Genomic DNA, 16,766 nt, shown 5'->3' with positions numbered 1-16,766 from the left:
AAACCTGCTACCTACCAAATTCCATATAAGTGCTAACGATAATGTGGAAAAATCCTCTAGAAACAAATTCACGCCAATTTTTGGTAATAGCTGGCATCCATGCACTGAACCATAAAAACAAGATGCGGGTGGATGCCATTATTTATTGTGATCTTAAATATGCCCAATTTGCATAAATCGTTAATACCTGCCGTGTAACATAAATCTAGAATATCCATAAGCTTTCTTTTAGTACAAATATCATTTAAATCACATGTACTTTTCAAGTTACAACATTTTAAACACAAACACCGTTTTGAAGTTCTGTCCACGGATCAGAAAAAAGGTGTTATTTCAGCAAATGTTTTTATTTTGCAACCTTTTTTTGTGAACAGCGACGATGGACAGAACTTCAAACAGTGTTTGTGTTTACAATTCCGTAACTTGAAAAGTACATGAGTGATTTGATTGATTTTTGTACTAAAAGAAAGCTTATGAGTCGGGCTTGCATGGCCGTGATGTTATTTTACGGGCGTTTGCCAAAACGCCTCATCACTATATGGCTTCTAGCTAGCGCCCCTTGAACAAGGATATTGACAAATTGGGGAACCGCCAATAACGGGGCTGGATAGCTCAGTTGGTAGGGCACAGGAATGGTTATCCGGAGGTCACAGGTTTAAATCCCGCTCCAGTCAATATCTTGGTTCAGCTTTGAAATTTTTTTTTTTTAATGCAGTCAGTTTCTTTTAATGATTTGTTTGAAAACTTTCATAAATTGAAAAAAAATCGCAATTTAAAAACTATTATATTTTTGGGGTGAAATTTGACAGCACAGGGAAGTATTATTACAATGTAGCCGTGACAAGTTTTTGGCGCTGCGAACTACGCAAAAGTTGACTCGTATCTATAGACGGATTTCGAAATAAATGTGTCATGACGTCCAATTAAACCCCCGGTTCATTCTTCATGCGAATGCGAAGCGAACTTGACGTCATGAAACATTCGCTGCGAAATTCGCCCGAGTTGAAATATTAATTTTTTACGAATTCGCGGCGCGAATACTTGCCATGACGCCACAAATTCGCGTTCGCTTTTGCGAAGAGTGTAAGAACAGTTTTACCTCTGAAAACTTGTTTATATCAGCTGCTATTTTCCAGCCCCCCCCCCCCCCCCGCTGTTTGCTTTACTTGATTTTACGGAGGCCAAGTGTCTGGAACAAAAAAAACTTCGGCGCTGATGTTCAGTGCGGTTGCCCCCCCCCCCCGACATCAAAGCCAGGTACGCCGCTGTATCAACCGACGTTTAGTTATTGAACTTCTTCACTGAATTTTGATTTACTAGCTGCCAAACAGATGCCATCGATGCAGTCATGAGGGGAAAAGAAGCGATTAGGGCCGGGGAAAGTCACAGAAATGTCATTGCCTAGCTCGTCTTTAAAAAATATGTACAGAAATTGAAAGAGATTGAATCAAGCTTTAATTTGATATTTGATGATAGCCTTGGTCAAGGCGCTAGTTGTTATTCATCCCGGCCGTAGCGCGTTAAACGATATCTTTGCTAGCGCTATGCATGCGGTGCATTACAAATACAGCGCGAACAGCGACCTCACGCGGCCACCATTTCTATGCAAATCAGTTGGACCCAATCTAGCGCCTTGGTTCAATCGTCGGCAAAAGCTTATGTTTTTCTTTATTTTGCGCTGGATTTCTAGCGCACGACTTCGGAAACGAATGCAGATAAGTGTAGGCGGGGCTAATATGTGGAGTGTCCAATCACACCTTGGTAAATCCGGACGTCATCAAATTATTTGCAGCTATTCGCCTTTTGCGGACGTGACAGGAACCACAGTTTTTGTGCATTGGTGCCGTGTGCAGAGACACACAACGTGTACGTGTATGGATTATGTACGGTGCCACGTTTCACTATGCAAGTTTCCACGCAACGATCGACCAATAAGAAAACGACATTTAAGGTCAGCTAAGGCTATTAACATAATGAGCACCACCCCCAAAACCTCACATGGACGATTGAACCAAGGCGCTAAATTGGGTCCAACTGATTTGCATGAAAATAGTGGCCGTGAGGTCGCTGTTCGCGCTGTATTTTTAATGCACTGCATGCATAGACATAATGACTGCATGCATAGCGCTAGCGAAGATATCGTTTACGGCGTTACGGCCGGATAAATAACAACTAGCACCTTGACCAAGGCTAATTTGATTAGTGACTATCAATCCCCTATGAAGGTTCTAAGTATTTCCCGCCCTAGCCCCCCCCCCCCCTTGTTCCGCCTCTTTTTTGAAGTGCGGGCCGGGTGCCTAGTAGCAGGGCGCCACCTGTTGTTTGTTACTATGTCAGTGCTATTAATAGTATGGCGCATCAATGTGTTTTCGTGTCCAATACCCTCGTGTCGTCTGGGTAGTACGGTACGATAGCAACACGCGTAATCGACTTGTAAAAATTTGTGCATGATGAATGATACTGATAGTGATAGTCTTGTTCGTTGATGCTGGCATGAGGTGCGAGTACGAGTGACAGCAACGTTGGACATCAATAATCAACATTTGAGACGTTCAAGAAGTTTGCATCAAATCTAGTACTGTTAAAAACAACAACAACATGGGAGACAAGGTAAGATTTACATGCACAGTGACGGGTTACAACTTTTATCTTGGATTATTTATTATACTTTTATAGGCCTACAGCTACAGTCGTTTACCTTGTCATGCTAGTTCCGGATTAGCCCCACTAGTGTGGCCGCGGTATGCTGCGCTGAACCTCAGAGGTTCAGCGCAGCATACCGCGGCCACACTAGTGGGGCTAGTTCCGGATTAGCTCTACTGAGTCTGAGTGGAGCGCTAGCCGGCGCAGGTGGACTCCCTTTCCTCCCTACGTTACGGAGGGAGTCCAGGGTATGAAGTGCTCAAAACCGGGCGAAAAAATTGATGACCAATATTTTCAATAGGGCCGGAGAAGCTAATTTATACGTCTTAGTATTCTATGTGTCCTTATCTATTGATCCAGGGGGTTCAGGAATTCCATATGCGTTGCGATGCTGACCGACGTTAATCAGGAAAATAAAGTCTTAAAGCAACGTTAAACTTGACACTTTTTGTAGACTCGTTTCATCAGTTTCTCACACGTACAATGACCGAGTTCGTACACGGCATACGGCCGTGCAACATGAACGCGCAGTGCGCATGAGCGATTTGCTTAGTAACCGCCCTCATAATTATGCATAAACTTGAAGGTGCGGTTGCTTATCCAGTGACCAAGCGTGTTTTCGCGCCAGTTACCAGAAACATGTTTCAGCTTTGGTCATTGGTTGAGCGTTTTCGTGACGTCGGTGTGCTGGAGTGACGTCACTGTTCCAACCAAAACTAAACAAAGGAGGGCGCTAGCGTGCGTGCGCGCTTTCATATGCACGTAGGACATGACGTTACGACTCTGTGATAAACTAATGAAAAGAGACTACAAAAGCGTACAAGTTTAACGTTGCTTTAGAGTTTATTTTCCTGATTAACGTCGGTCAGCATCACATATGGAATTCCTGAACCCCCCGGATCAATAGATAAGGACACATAGAAAATGTAGGCTTGAAATAAGCTTCTGTAACGAGGTAAAACGTAACAAAAATCTGTTGATTAAGGCCGACTTGTTTTTCTTCAATAGTGATGTCACACACGCGTGCGATGAATTATGTACACACACACGGAAAACATTTGACACAGCACACAGAATAAGAATATGTCACACAGAATCGATTAACGAGCGTGCAGTTGGGTCGTAAGGGACGAATAAGTACACGCGCTATCCAGAACTAGGCAAATGCATACGGTCATTGATCTTTGGCGAATTTTCAAAAATTAGAGACTCTACAACTTATTTTGATTCAACAAACATTTGATGGAAGAGTTTATACGACTGTAGTGTATGAACAAAATATTCGAAATCACACGGTTCGAGTGATGTACCGAGGAAATCTTTTTTCATAAATTCGCAGCTCCCGCAATTTTCTACAAACCGTCCAAACATATCAAAGTGCGAGTCGGAAATCTGGCCAAAATTCCTCTTCTAAGGATTTATCGAAAAGATCTTCTTGTATCAAGAAGCTAACATTTTCCTTTTCAAAATGCACTTTGTCAGAAAAACAAAATATTGGAGACTAATCCAAAAGAGGTAGGTTTTTATTTGAAGCTATCCGGAACTAGGAAAAATCCTGAACCAGGAAAACGACTGTAGTACTTTGATCATGGTAGCTCTACTGTAGTACTGAGTGGAGCGCTGGAACTTCGGTACCCTTACTAGCGCTGCACTGAATAGGCATACTTTGACTACACATTTAGAGCCCTGACACACGGTGTGCAATTTTCTGCATACCCTTGAGGACAAAATGCCCCAAAAAACTGGTAAAGAGAACACAAATGAGAAAGACAGTTACCCTGGATTAGCCCTAGTCTATGGCCCGCACTGAGTAGACTCTACATGCATGTAGAGTGCATGTAGAGTCTACTCAGTGCAGGCCATAGACTAGGGCTACCCTGGATAGATCCACACATTCATGACATTCCATTAGACACCTTAAATTGTTTCCAACAAGCGGTAATTTTGAAAAAAAAAAAAAAAAATTCTGATAAACTTACCGCTCGTAATTAAATGTGTCTGCCGAGTTGTGCCATCCATTTCTTGGCTGAGCTGATCGATCGTTGAGCGCGTGTGTGACTTCACTAGCGAAGACAAACAAGTCACGCTGAATCAACGACTGTTTTGTGTACCGATATGCCCCGTGCCGTATGACAGTATGGGCTTTTGGCACAGGGCACATATCAGTACACGAAACAGTCGTTGATTCAGCGCGACTTGGTTTTTTTTTTCGTGAGTGAAGTCACGCACAGATTTCGCTTTGTTAATCGGTATGGTGGATGATCAAAAGCCAACAATATAAGTTTTGTTGAGGAAAAGAGTGGTTGCTTTGCTATTTTTAAGCTACTTGGTTGCAAAGCCTTAGGTGCACAGAAATAGGAGGATCGAGGATATAGAAGGCCTACATGGGTTGCATGGTGTACAGTTATATTGCAGCCTCTGTTGATTGGTGAGAATAACTTGTTGATTATTTGTGTCATATCAGAATGATGAACCAGCGGGAAGAGGAACAAAGTTTCGACGTCAAAATCGCAAGAAACTAACAGCAAAAGAGTTGAGTCAAATGGATCCTACACATAGAAGTAAATACCTTGCTGTAAGTATTAACTGTAAGTGATCTACTTGTAATGAAATGAAGCATGTCAGTCTGTGATTAAGCCTAGATTAAATGCAATCTCTCATTTTCTGTTTATAACAGTTTTTTCATTCCGTACTGAAACGTTCACTTTGGAGTTGTCTGTTGTTTACTCAATGACTTCCAAGCATGCTCAATCTTTAGGACCCCTGCAATTGAGAGTGCACCGACACCTGTCTAACTGCACAGAACAACACATTCAGGTTGCCTCACTATTGCCTCAATATTGCTATCATAGAGTACCAAAGTACGCCATTAATAAGGCTTAGGTGTGTGAAGACATCAGAGTGCGAACCAGAGTGAACCAGAACAATGACAGCTGAGCTGACGTCGCAATAGCATGCCCAAGACCTAGAATGGTGGTGCGATCCACAGGCCTCTTTGCTATAGGTAACAAACTATTGACTTTGTAATTTCAATGATATATGTATACTCCTTCTGTACTTTGTAGTATGAAGATCCACCGAAGCATTCATCAGAAGCAATGGAGAGTTCTCAGAAGAGAATACTAGAGCAGAAAAAAGCTGATGCATTGAAAAGCAAACAAGCTACTCAGGTAGATCTAGAGAAGGAAAAACACAGTCAGCTGATTGGCCAGCTCAAGTAAGTTACAATCACAATTAAGATAGCAATCAAAACAATTTGTTGTAAAAAGTTGGAAAAGAAAGTTCATAAAGTCCAGAATGATATGCGTGACATTATGCTCATATAGAGGATTATTTGTGTTCTTTCAAGGCATGTTATAACATTGCTATTATATGTTTCATTGCTGCCTTATTCTCATGCTCCGTTTTGTGCTTGATCTTCATGTAATACTACATTTAATGGCAAGTTCCACAAAAGTCATCATTTTGGTCAAAGGCAAGACAAATTGAAATTGATGACATTACAGAGAAAACAAACTACATTACATGTCTAGGAGTGTTTCTGACAGCTGAAAGAACCCAGTTCATAGTGGACGTGCAAGAAGGACACAGTTAAGCACCGTTGATATATCAATATTACTTGATTATTCGATATTATTATGAAATCAATATCGCAGATAGTGATTTTTTGTATCATATCGAAATACTTGAAATTTGTAATATTGAGAAATGATATCAAAAATATTGAATATGCATCAGAGTATTGACAAAGAAATCTCCCATTTGTGCTTTCACTTTGTGTTTAACATTTGCTGTATAATAAAATAGATCTCAGTAGCAACTTGTGCTTGCGACTAAAATAAAAACATCGTGCAGGCACAAAATTTTTCAGACTTTTGTCTGAAATCAGACTTTTTTTAATCTGAGAGAAAGACATTATTAATACAGAAAGATATGCATTTTTCAGGCATTTCATCAATTTTCAGACTTTTTTCAATTGACAATCTCATCCCCAATCGTGAAATGCCAATCTGTGTTGCTTTGCATTCGCTGGCATTCATGGTCTCCCTAATGTAAAACCTCAAAAGAAACCGCCCGTTCTGGACAAAATGTCAGTGTTGAGATTAAAAAGTTTGAGCAATATGCACTAGATAAAGCCGTGGAAAATTGGGACTTAAGATTGCTCAAAAAAATATAAGTGCTATTTTTATGGTCTTTGATTTTTACATGGGATAATCGATATATCGAATATTCTCAATATTGAAAATTCTGATATTTTGATTATTGAAAATTCTGATACTGACGGTGCTTAGACATGGTAGGAAAAGATATGTCCGAGTCAGACTAATATTAATATCATTGTTTTATTCCAATTTATATGTTCACTGTACAGGGCAGCAGAAGCCAGAAACAGACTACGAGTTATGAGGCTCAGATACCAAAATAACAGAGTGAGTAGGTCCTATTGGCCATGCTAGACATTTCCTTTAGTGCTTTAAGTTTATTTCATGGATTTATTCGTACCAACTACCTCATTGTTTTGCCTTGTATGTTTGTGTTTGTAGGCCCAAGAAGTGAAGCATTTAATCTCATGTCAACCCACAGCAATCAAGGCAGTAAGACTGCAAGCAATGGTGCCTCCAGTACCGGATAGGAATAGCCCTGGTGATGAACTAGACAAGCTACAGGTACATTGTGTCTATCAATTATGCTAGGGATTAGGCATTTGGATTTTGAGTTAATATCTTTTTTGCTATACAAATGAAACACGTAAAAACTAACTGTGAGAAAATGGAGTGTGTCTGTATTGTTGAAGGGAACAGCTGGGGAACTATGCTTACTTTTATCAGTCCACAGCAGTTTTGTAAGGAAGAAAGTAGTCCAGAAACAAGCGATGGAATATTTCTACACACTTTGTGAGATGTTTCATATCCTATCCAGGTTGTCCCTTCAGCTCTAAATGATTGAATGGTTGTCACCAGTGCATGGTGAATAGGTGGTACAAACATTACTGAAACTTTGGGATGACTAGGTTACAGACCACCTAGCGATTGTGTCTCAGTCCTCTATATTAGTTGAGTTACGGTTTCTCTCCACGTCCAGAAAATTCCTCAACAAGTGTTGCAAAACTGTCTACCAATAATACTGAGGATTGATCATAACAGCACTGATCAGTGCAGTTTGACGTGACAAAAGGGATGAAACGTTAAAACAAGATATGAACCCTTTTTAATGCCGTCGCATTCAGTGTTGTAATATCTTTGCTGAAGATGCACCTGTAGCCCTTCACTGTATAAGCATAACCCATATGTTAACTTTTTATTTTTGGTTCCTTTTTTGTCCCCAGAGATCACGTGTTGAGACAATCTTGGAAGATGAAAGAGGACTAACCATCAATAGAGATATATCGTGACCTCTCACTGCGCTCGGTGTATCATGGTAGTGTTTTAGTTAAATCCTTTCTTTGAGTCCCCAGTACATGTACCGTACTAAAATATACATCGGTGGAGGAAGAATATCAGCTTTGGACACACATATATTTCCCTTTATCAATTACTGCAGAATTTTGACATGCATTTTTGTCCCCATCAGAGTCTATATCCGCACAATGTACAGCCCAGTTACTTAGACTGTATTGTTTTTAGGCTTATTTCAGTTACCTGTGTGGATTAAAGGTAGGGTATATCATTTGTTATTTGTGCATTTATTTCGTTTGAACAAAAGTGATAAAAATCTAAAGACAGGTACTTAACTCTAACCTGATGAACTTTTAGCTCTGTGAATGCTGTACATTCTGAGAAAACAACATTTTAAGATCTAGGTTTCAATACAAAAGTTGCAGCTTCATGTTTTGAATTGTGCCTGAAATCAATGTCCTGGACATGTTCTCATTCAGCTGATTGCAGCTACGCTCACGCACTGAACAGACAAAGCGGAGCACGTGCGACCGCATGTGTGTCAACGTTTGTGCGCACCCATATACGGATTCGCCGAGTTACAAACCAACCAATACGGAAATATCCAAAAAAGCGTCAGTAGAGGCATCTTTGGAAAGGGCCTTCTTGTTTTCTTCAAAGTGACAGTATGCCAGAAGGAATTGTTTCACAAGGAGCTTAATGTCATTACTATCTTTAAACCAAGTAAACTTTTCAACAGTAATTTTGTCAGTTACTTTTTGGATAGCTGCAAATGATCTACTCCACCTTTAAGAGGACTTGGCTGCAACACTAACATGAACATATTTGTCAGTATTGTATATCAATAGTAGCCATGCTCGCATTGGACTTAATTTTGCCAAATGTTACTGCGAGTATTTGTTAAAATTCCATTTTGGTTAGTCTACCGTACGTCTGCAAAAGAAAGTCATTCATTGCGTAAACTTTACCTTACCGTGCTCTTTCAGAATCTTATGAGGGCGCCCTTCTATTGACCTCGTAACCTACTACTGGATGTGGTTGTAGGCCCGATAACATTGCAAAATGCAGCATAAAAACATTCGAATCAAGTGTACAGTATGTAACAGTATGTACGCCTACACTTGTGAATTACAAAGGTCAATAACCTATGCAGAAGGTAATGTGAAACTAAGAATGTAATTTTTCTGAGATCCAAATAACTTACTAATGTAAAACTTACTGCTGCAGTCCGCCAAACACGTACAATCGACAGTTGACACTGGATTTAATTTGTTTAAGGTGACAACAGTCTCTATAAAGTGGACAAGTCTGTTATTTTACCATACCAGTCCAATGCCAACACAGCTATTTACTTTCAATTGATATGGTAAAACTAGCCCGCTCAGGACATCCAAGCAGGCAATATTTGTTTCTGCACATTTTGAAAGAAGTCTGAATAATTAAACCAATTTCCAATATGAATGTACTTTTGTTTCAATTGGCAATTGTTATATTTTATTGGGAAATTTATTGGAACCTTTCCAAACCACCCCTTCATGTAATGCTAGTACACATACCCACATCAATTACGTTCAGGGATGAGATTGACAATTAATAAAAAAAAGTCTGAAAATTGCTGAAATGTCAGGAAGATGTATTTCTTTCTATACTGATAATGTCTTTCTCTCCGATTCAAAAAGTCTGATATCAGACAAAAGTCTGAAAAATCATTTGCCTGAATGTTAGAACACTATGCCAAGCAGACATACCTGCATGTAAGTGCACACGGACCTCTGGTTGCTACGTTGATTGCTGTGTATATATGTACTTTTTCAGTCATTGTCAGAAGCTAAAAATTGCATTTGATTGTGCTCCTTGGAACATTCAATTTTGCTTGGGCATTGCGGCTGCTCTGGTAAAGTAAAAGTTATGGATCATCTTGAGCTCTAACCAAGCTAGGTTTACCATATCACTCATGTTCACCTTATTTATCATGCATATATTCAGTCCAAATTTGTGTATTCATTTTTAAAAGCATCTGTGCCACTCAAGGATTTGCGTGCAAGTGGAATAATAAAATGAAATTAGCTGGCTATGTACATGTACTATAATTATGTATAGAATAAATTTCACATATTTAAAAACCTTCCTTATGCCTAAATAAGGGTTTTGCCCCTCATCAACGTATTTTTTCAAGCCCTCGGACAACACTCGGTATACACTATTTACAAAAATACGTTGGTGATAAGGGCAAAACCCAACATTGAATTTTATACTTTCAACAATGACTGTAATTCTGAGGTGTTTGAGTTCTAGAGTGGATCGAAGCAATTACTAGTTGTCCTGGTCATGTGGACTTCATTCACATACAGTACATGGTGCTTTGTGTGACAACTTTCTGGTAGCATGAGGGACACACTGTGTGTGTGTACTGGTTTATACACACGCATGTTTACGTTACATACGTAGTGTGGACATTACTTTGTTTTCGTGTAGTTAAGAAAAACCTGTGAAAAAAATATTTTGCTCACACTGTGAAAAGTCTTTCAACCCAATTTGTTTTCTATGATTCCCTTTAGTGTTTCTCTTCATTTTGCCACAGATAAACCTAACCCAAAACTGCCTCTAAACCTGTTTTCCAGAGAGGGGAAAACACTGTATGGACGTGGGCAAGTCCACACAACGTCGCTGCTACCTGGTTTATGTGGACCTCTTTTGTTCGGAAGTCCACACAGTGAATGTAATGCTTGTACTCATTCACTGACATTATGACACAATGTATGCACAATTCCTTTGATTCTGAATGTGCACAAAGCCATAGCATCTTCTTGTGAGTGCCAGACGTCATTGGCATTGTGTTCAACTCTCTCTAAACCGTTGAGGGAGGTATTTGTGCACGGACCATCATTCATATGCAACTCCCAAGGGAGTGTCCTTTATTTACAATCACAATAGATCGTCTATTTATTGGTGGATAGCCTGAACTCAATAGGCAATCAAATACATGAACTTGATCCAAGAAAGTGACATGCATGTGTAGCATTAGGCGGTTAATGCATAGGAGATTGGTACATGAATCAGAGCAGTAGATTTTTAGTGCGAGTGGTCAGCATGGTCAAGCACTTGTACGTGGTATACTTGGAGAGCAATGAATGAAAGGAATGGTTTTGCATGTCACAATAATATTGATGAAATATTGACACAGCAAATTCTGCAATGGAACTAATATAAAATAGCTAGCTTGTCCAAACGGTGTGGTGTTACTTTTAAAAAGTTCGGTTACTACCATCTACCTCAGTGATTCTTGCACTGAGCATTTGATTTTCCTGGGTAACTTCATTAAATTAAAACAAGAATTAAATATAGCGGATATCACTTATGTATATGTATAAAAGGTACATGACAGATTTCAGTATATGTATCTATTTAGATGTCAAAAATTTAACTGATTTAAATTTTGTATTGTAAAAAAGTGCCTTCAAAAGATTTCAAGTACTGTACAGTATTTCGAACTTTCCGTAGTGCTGGTATACATGTACAAGGCTCATTCCAGGAAGTTGAACTTTCTGGTATATGCGGTAAAGGAATGTTGTGCCTTTGATCAAACCATCTGCAAACATCTGTCCTAATTTATTTAACATTTTCAAAAATGCTGTTTTTGTTCATTTTGATAATAAAAATGTGTTACATAAAGGGCAGTTGATGGCTTCAATCTTTGCTGTTTCTCAGTGTATCTAGTATAGTTTCCTAAAATGCATCGTATTTACTCGTGAACATTTCACCATAAATGTGAGACATTCTGTGGATTTCTTGTGACCAAGACCTTTGAAATGTGGTTAGCAAGCAATCCTACGAAATGATTATATTAATATCAATTGTAAAATACCATGTAGAGGCTGTCAGACAAACTAGCCCCAAAAGGTAATAGGCTGACATTTCTACTGACAATCTTAAAGTATAGTCAATGTATTTGCCCTGGTCAATACTTTACATCATTTGAAACATGATTTCAAACAGTTCAAACAACAGTGCACAATGGACATTCACATGAAGTAGGCTATCATCAAGCATGCAGGAATGAAATGCAAATTTCAACAAGAAGTTGCAGTCAGTGGGCTTGTGATGGGGCCCAAATGCAATTTTGGGTTTAACCTTTTTTAAACTCTCATCTATGGATACCTCATCAAGTGCAAAACCAATTGATGCCATTTCCCCCCTGACCTTCTAAGGGCAGGGTCAAGACATTAAAACTGACTTGAGTGCTACATCTTGACTGCTTGAGGAAACTATGTTTCAATCATTTCAACTCTTTGGGGCTGGGACCACATTTTTACAAAAGTGGGGTGCAAAAGGTGAAAATAAAACATTCTAGCTGTAACAGGCAATCTCAGTGTGGCTTTTTGCATCCAATACATGTGAATGGGGGTAGGCAGAATGTTTACATGTCAAGCCAAAACTTATTCTTTCCCTTTAGGGGCATTCCACAACATTTTGTCTAAAAAGGGGGCACATCTGTCACATAACCAAAAAACAACAATTTGGCCCAAATTTTGATTTTTGAAGAAATTAAATTAACAAACTTACAAAGCTCATTAGTATTCCTAAAGCCCATCCCAGCGCACACTTTTCTAATTCTACTGGTTCACGGGATCACCCCATCACCGGTACCGGTACGTGTTTTTCACCATTAAGGTTAAACCGCAACGTTACCCGCGCACATGCCTAGTTCCATTCTATAATCAGTCACATGACAAAATTGCAGCCGTCAATTTTGAATCATGCGACTTCCTTCGTGAATCTGATTGGTTAACATAAATATCACATCCGATGAAATTAAAATGCAGCCCGCACACTTTCCGATATGACATCGGATGCGATAGCAATCAAACATGTTTGATTTCATCCGGTCGCCCGGTCTACAGTCAGATCGATCCCTGCACGATGGCCCGATGATCTGGTGAACCGCTAAAATCAGAGAGGTGTGCGCCGGTCTTAAGAACTTCCAGCTACATGTCTCATAATTTTTTAAGGATTATACATGTGGGAGGAAAAGAGTGAATAACATAGAAGGCCAAATTTGTTTTGTTTTGGTCTGAAATCAGCAAAAAAAAGAGGGTTTATTCTACCATGCATCTGTAAATGTACCTCAAAGTAGTATATGTTCATTTGACACATGATATTTACACAGAATTTGATCGTTACATCAAATTTATTCATTTCTTTCTTTTTTTTGGTCCCTTATTTGTTTTTATGGATGGAATCTGAAATTGCATGTCGTGTCCCTTTCTTGAGCGAGGTGGTTTCAGCTATAGGTAATGTTGGTGATTGATATCAATGTCCCCTTTGACGATATTATAAAGACAGGTTGGCACGCCTTCGCTCCTGTAGACTGCTCCACTCCAAAGATGTTACAGGTTGGGTGACACTTGTCCTTTTGGAGAAGTCCCCAGTAATTAAGCGGGCAGCTCTTCGTTGCATCTTTTCAAGTTGTTTAATGTCTCCACCCATTCAGGGTCTTCAGACTTTTTTCTTAATACATTTAACAATTGTTGACTGCTGTGATGTGGGATATGACGTTTTTAAGTAATTTGAACACCAAAGGGGCGTATAGCACCCGAAAGCCGAGGGTGCTATGCGCCTCGAGGGGGGTTAAAAACATATCCCACGTCACAGCAGTCAACAATTGTTTTGTTATACCTCTGTCTTGGATTCTTTGGATTTTGATGTAAAAATAACAAAAACAAATAGTGGTAAAACAAATAGTGGTAAAAACACAACAATCATGACTATCAAACTGCAACTCACATGCATGTTGTGTGCTTGAAACAGCTGATCTTCTGCTCTCACTCATGTGTAAAAACATGGTGAAAATAGCGTGGGTACCAACGATAGAAGCGTTTCACACCGTATACGTACCGTACGTCAAATCATAGCACACTCCTGCCTCACGTACGTGATATCCCACGGGGAGTGTGCCATGACTTTTTATAAACTTAACATGTGATCATTCTAGGCCAATGAAAATACAGTATTCAAGACAGAGGTATAACAAGTACATGTATATAACTCTCCTTTTGAGCTTATTTCTCCAACTTTTTTTCGAACGCTCACCCCACCCCCCAAAAGACCAGGAGAAATGGGTATTCAATTGTAGTCTTCTACAAATAAAAAATGGCATCAAGTGGATTTAGGTTCTTAAATTAGTGTTTCGTTAATGATCCCTGTTATTTTTAAAGAATTGCACATGGGAAATGCTTTTTTTTATACCATAAGCCAGCTGACTATTGGTTCTGGGCCAGTATATCACACCTATAGTCAGATATACAAATGTTCTGTCATTTGATTGTCACTACAAATGAAAATTGAATTCAAATTTGCATGCTTGAATAAAGTGTATCTCCTGAATTTGACAAGACAGGCATTTGGGTTGACAGGACATAACCAACCGAAGTCAACTACTCTTTGCACGTTAATTGCCATACTTGAACAACACGGCAAATACGTTCAAATTGTTTATTTACAATAAAAAAGGAAAAAGTACCATAGTCTATACACATCAATGCTCTTAACTTTTGACATTTTAAGTGGACTTCATAAATTTTGTTTAAAGATTAAATGAATATACAGCAATGGTTTATTATTAAGGGAATAAATGTGTGCTTCGGAGGTTTTTATCACTCTGTTTAAGACCACTTACAGTCTGGGTGCTGATAATTACCCGAGCCGGAGGCGAGGGTAATTATCAGCACCCAGACTCTAAGTGGTCTTAAACAGAGTGATAAATACCGACGGAGCACATATTTATTCCCATTCATAAATACCTTTTCGGTAAGAAAAAATCATATAATTCGTTTTAAACATCCCGATTTTGTTTTTATGCTTTTTGAAACATCCCTCTTGCAAAATAATGGAGTGTTCAGCTGGCGAGTAAGATGTAAACAACCCTTTTATGGAGATTGACGCGCGCGTATCATGTTCTGCGCGATGTCGCGCAGAACGCACCTGGCGCGTTGAATTTAGAACTATAAAATTCTGACTCCGTGGTAGTGTTGCGCATGCCTACGTGAGGATTGTGAACGTTCAACCAATGAAACGATAAGAGGCACTGGATTTTTTGGAGTCCACATTTTATTGTGACACTGGAAAAGTGTTTAAGACCAGCTAGCCATGTCTTTATCATCCGTTTAAGACCGGCCACGTGACGGGCTCTCGACCAATAGGAATGCGTTAACTGTCTTAGGTATTTATGAATGCAAAGCAAATCATATGTACTTGTTTATTTCATTCATATCAACATGTACATGCATCCATATTCATAGAAAGGCTATTGAGTGATATATTTCTAGTGTTGTGCGGTTCCAGAATTTCTGGAGCCGGTTTTGGTTTTCTAAAAAGAACCGGTTCCGAGTCAGATTTAGCTCCTGGAAAATTCAATGAACAACGTAAGCTCTTGAAATTACATGCAAAGTAAACGGTGTCACCTTGTGAGGTTTGTGCTCCGTGGATTTTGACGTGCAATACCGGTACATGTTTGGTTTCAAATGTGTGAAACTATGAAGATTGTGGTTATTAAAAGCAAACATAGCGTTTATTGTTTTATTTTCTGTTCCTTGCCTATGAATTTATTTACCGCGACAACCGCCGACTGTGTAGAATAGAATGGTTAACTGCGCTGCACATGTTCACTATACTACCCATGTGAGCGACACTCAATCTCCGCTGTAACTGTAAGTACATTGTATACTTGGAACCGGCTCCGAGTGCTGGAATCGACTCTGATGGACCCGGGTAAAGGTTGAAAATACTCGGCTCCCAACGAGTCATGGATCTACTGGGCGTAAGTTGCATGAATGCAGACTGAGTTTTCGATTATCTTTACAAAGTGCACCAATGCTCAGGATAAATTCATGTTTAAGCAACTAAAGCCCGGTAGACCCAGGACTCATTCAAAGCCGGGTATTTTGTACCTGTACCCGGGTCTGTCAGAGCCGATTACAGCACTTGCTGCCAATTCCAATTACAGCTTAGATAAGTCTGGCCACGCCCCATGAGTAATTGTGTCATTAAAATGTTTATTATCCATGGTACAGGGCCAATATTGGGTTCAATGCTCTATGCCTCATGGCCCCAAAGCGCTCAGCTGAACGTTTTGTCACCGACTCTCCATGTAATGTGTGTGAGTCCGTGTGGTTATTCCCCGCCAGTGTTTTGACTAGCCATAGTGAATATCCCGGGCCTTCACACGATTGAATGCCTATGGAACTGATTCTCGGCTCTGGGCTTTGTGCACAGAGAACGGGTAACTTACTCTGGAGCCGATTCTTTTGGAGCCTGAACCAAGCATAGCAGGTACCCGGTACTTGAGAAGATTGGACTTGCGGTTCTGGTTCTCATATCGGAACCGGGTGGAACTGGGGAACCGCTGGAACCTGGCAATATGACATATATTTCACAGTCTTCCCAAGTCACTACACTGTGTATCCTCCCATGATTGGTTACCTTCAATGCAAAAATACCATGCAGGTCAAACAAAAGATTGGATGAAGAAGTGGTAGAATGAGAGTTTTGATTTGTGCTAGCATTTAGTATTACTGTCTCACACAATCAGCTAGACTATGATTGCTGCTGCTTGGTTGCTTCAGGGCATCTGTAATCACTGATTTGACAAAACCTTCCACATACAAATGACTAACATCCATTTCACACGGCTTGTCCAGAGCTGCATCCAACCAAATAGTATGGTAAATA

The 16,766-nt window shown here is 39.7% G+C and overlaps 1 protein-coding gene across 1 annotated transcript; it reads left to right on the top strand.

Annotated features, from left to right (window-relative positions):
- The first annotated feature begins 2,373 nt into the window (after positions 1–2,373).
- On the top strand, positions 2,374–10,123 carry LOC119725292 (protein LKAAEAR1-like). Its single transcript, XM_038196666.1, has 6 exons — positions 2,374–2,610; positions 5,108–5,218; positions 5,709–5,860; positions 7,016–7,073; positions 7,188–7,310; positions 7,970–10,123. The coding sequence occupies exons 1-6, from the start codon at positions 2,599–2,601 to the stop codon at positions 8,033–8,035; spliced, it is 522 nt and encodes a 173-aa protein (XP_038052594.1). The 5' UTR covers positions 2,374–2,598; the 3' UTR covers positions 8,036–10,123.
- Positions 10,124–16,766: the final 6,643 nt, after the last annotated feature.

The sequence above is a fragment of the Patiria miniata genome, unplaced genomic scaffold, assembly GCF_015706575.1.
Source record: "Patiria miniata isolate m_02_andy unplaced genomic scaffold, ASM1570657v1 HiC_scaffold_19, whole genome shotgun sequence".
Taxonomy (NCBI): domain Eukaryota; kingdom Metazoa; phylum Echinodermata; class Asteroidea; order Valvatida; family Asterinidae; genus Patiria; species Patiria miniata.
The sequence above is the reverse complement of the archived record's forward strand: the minus strand, read 5'-3'. Positions and strand labels throughout refer to the sequence as shown.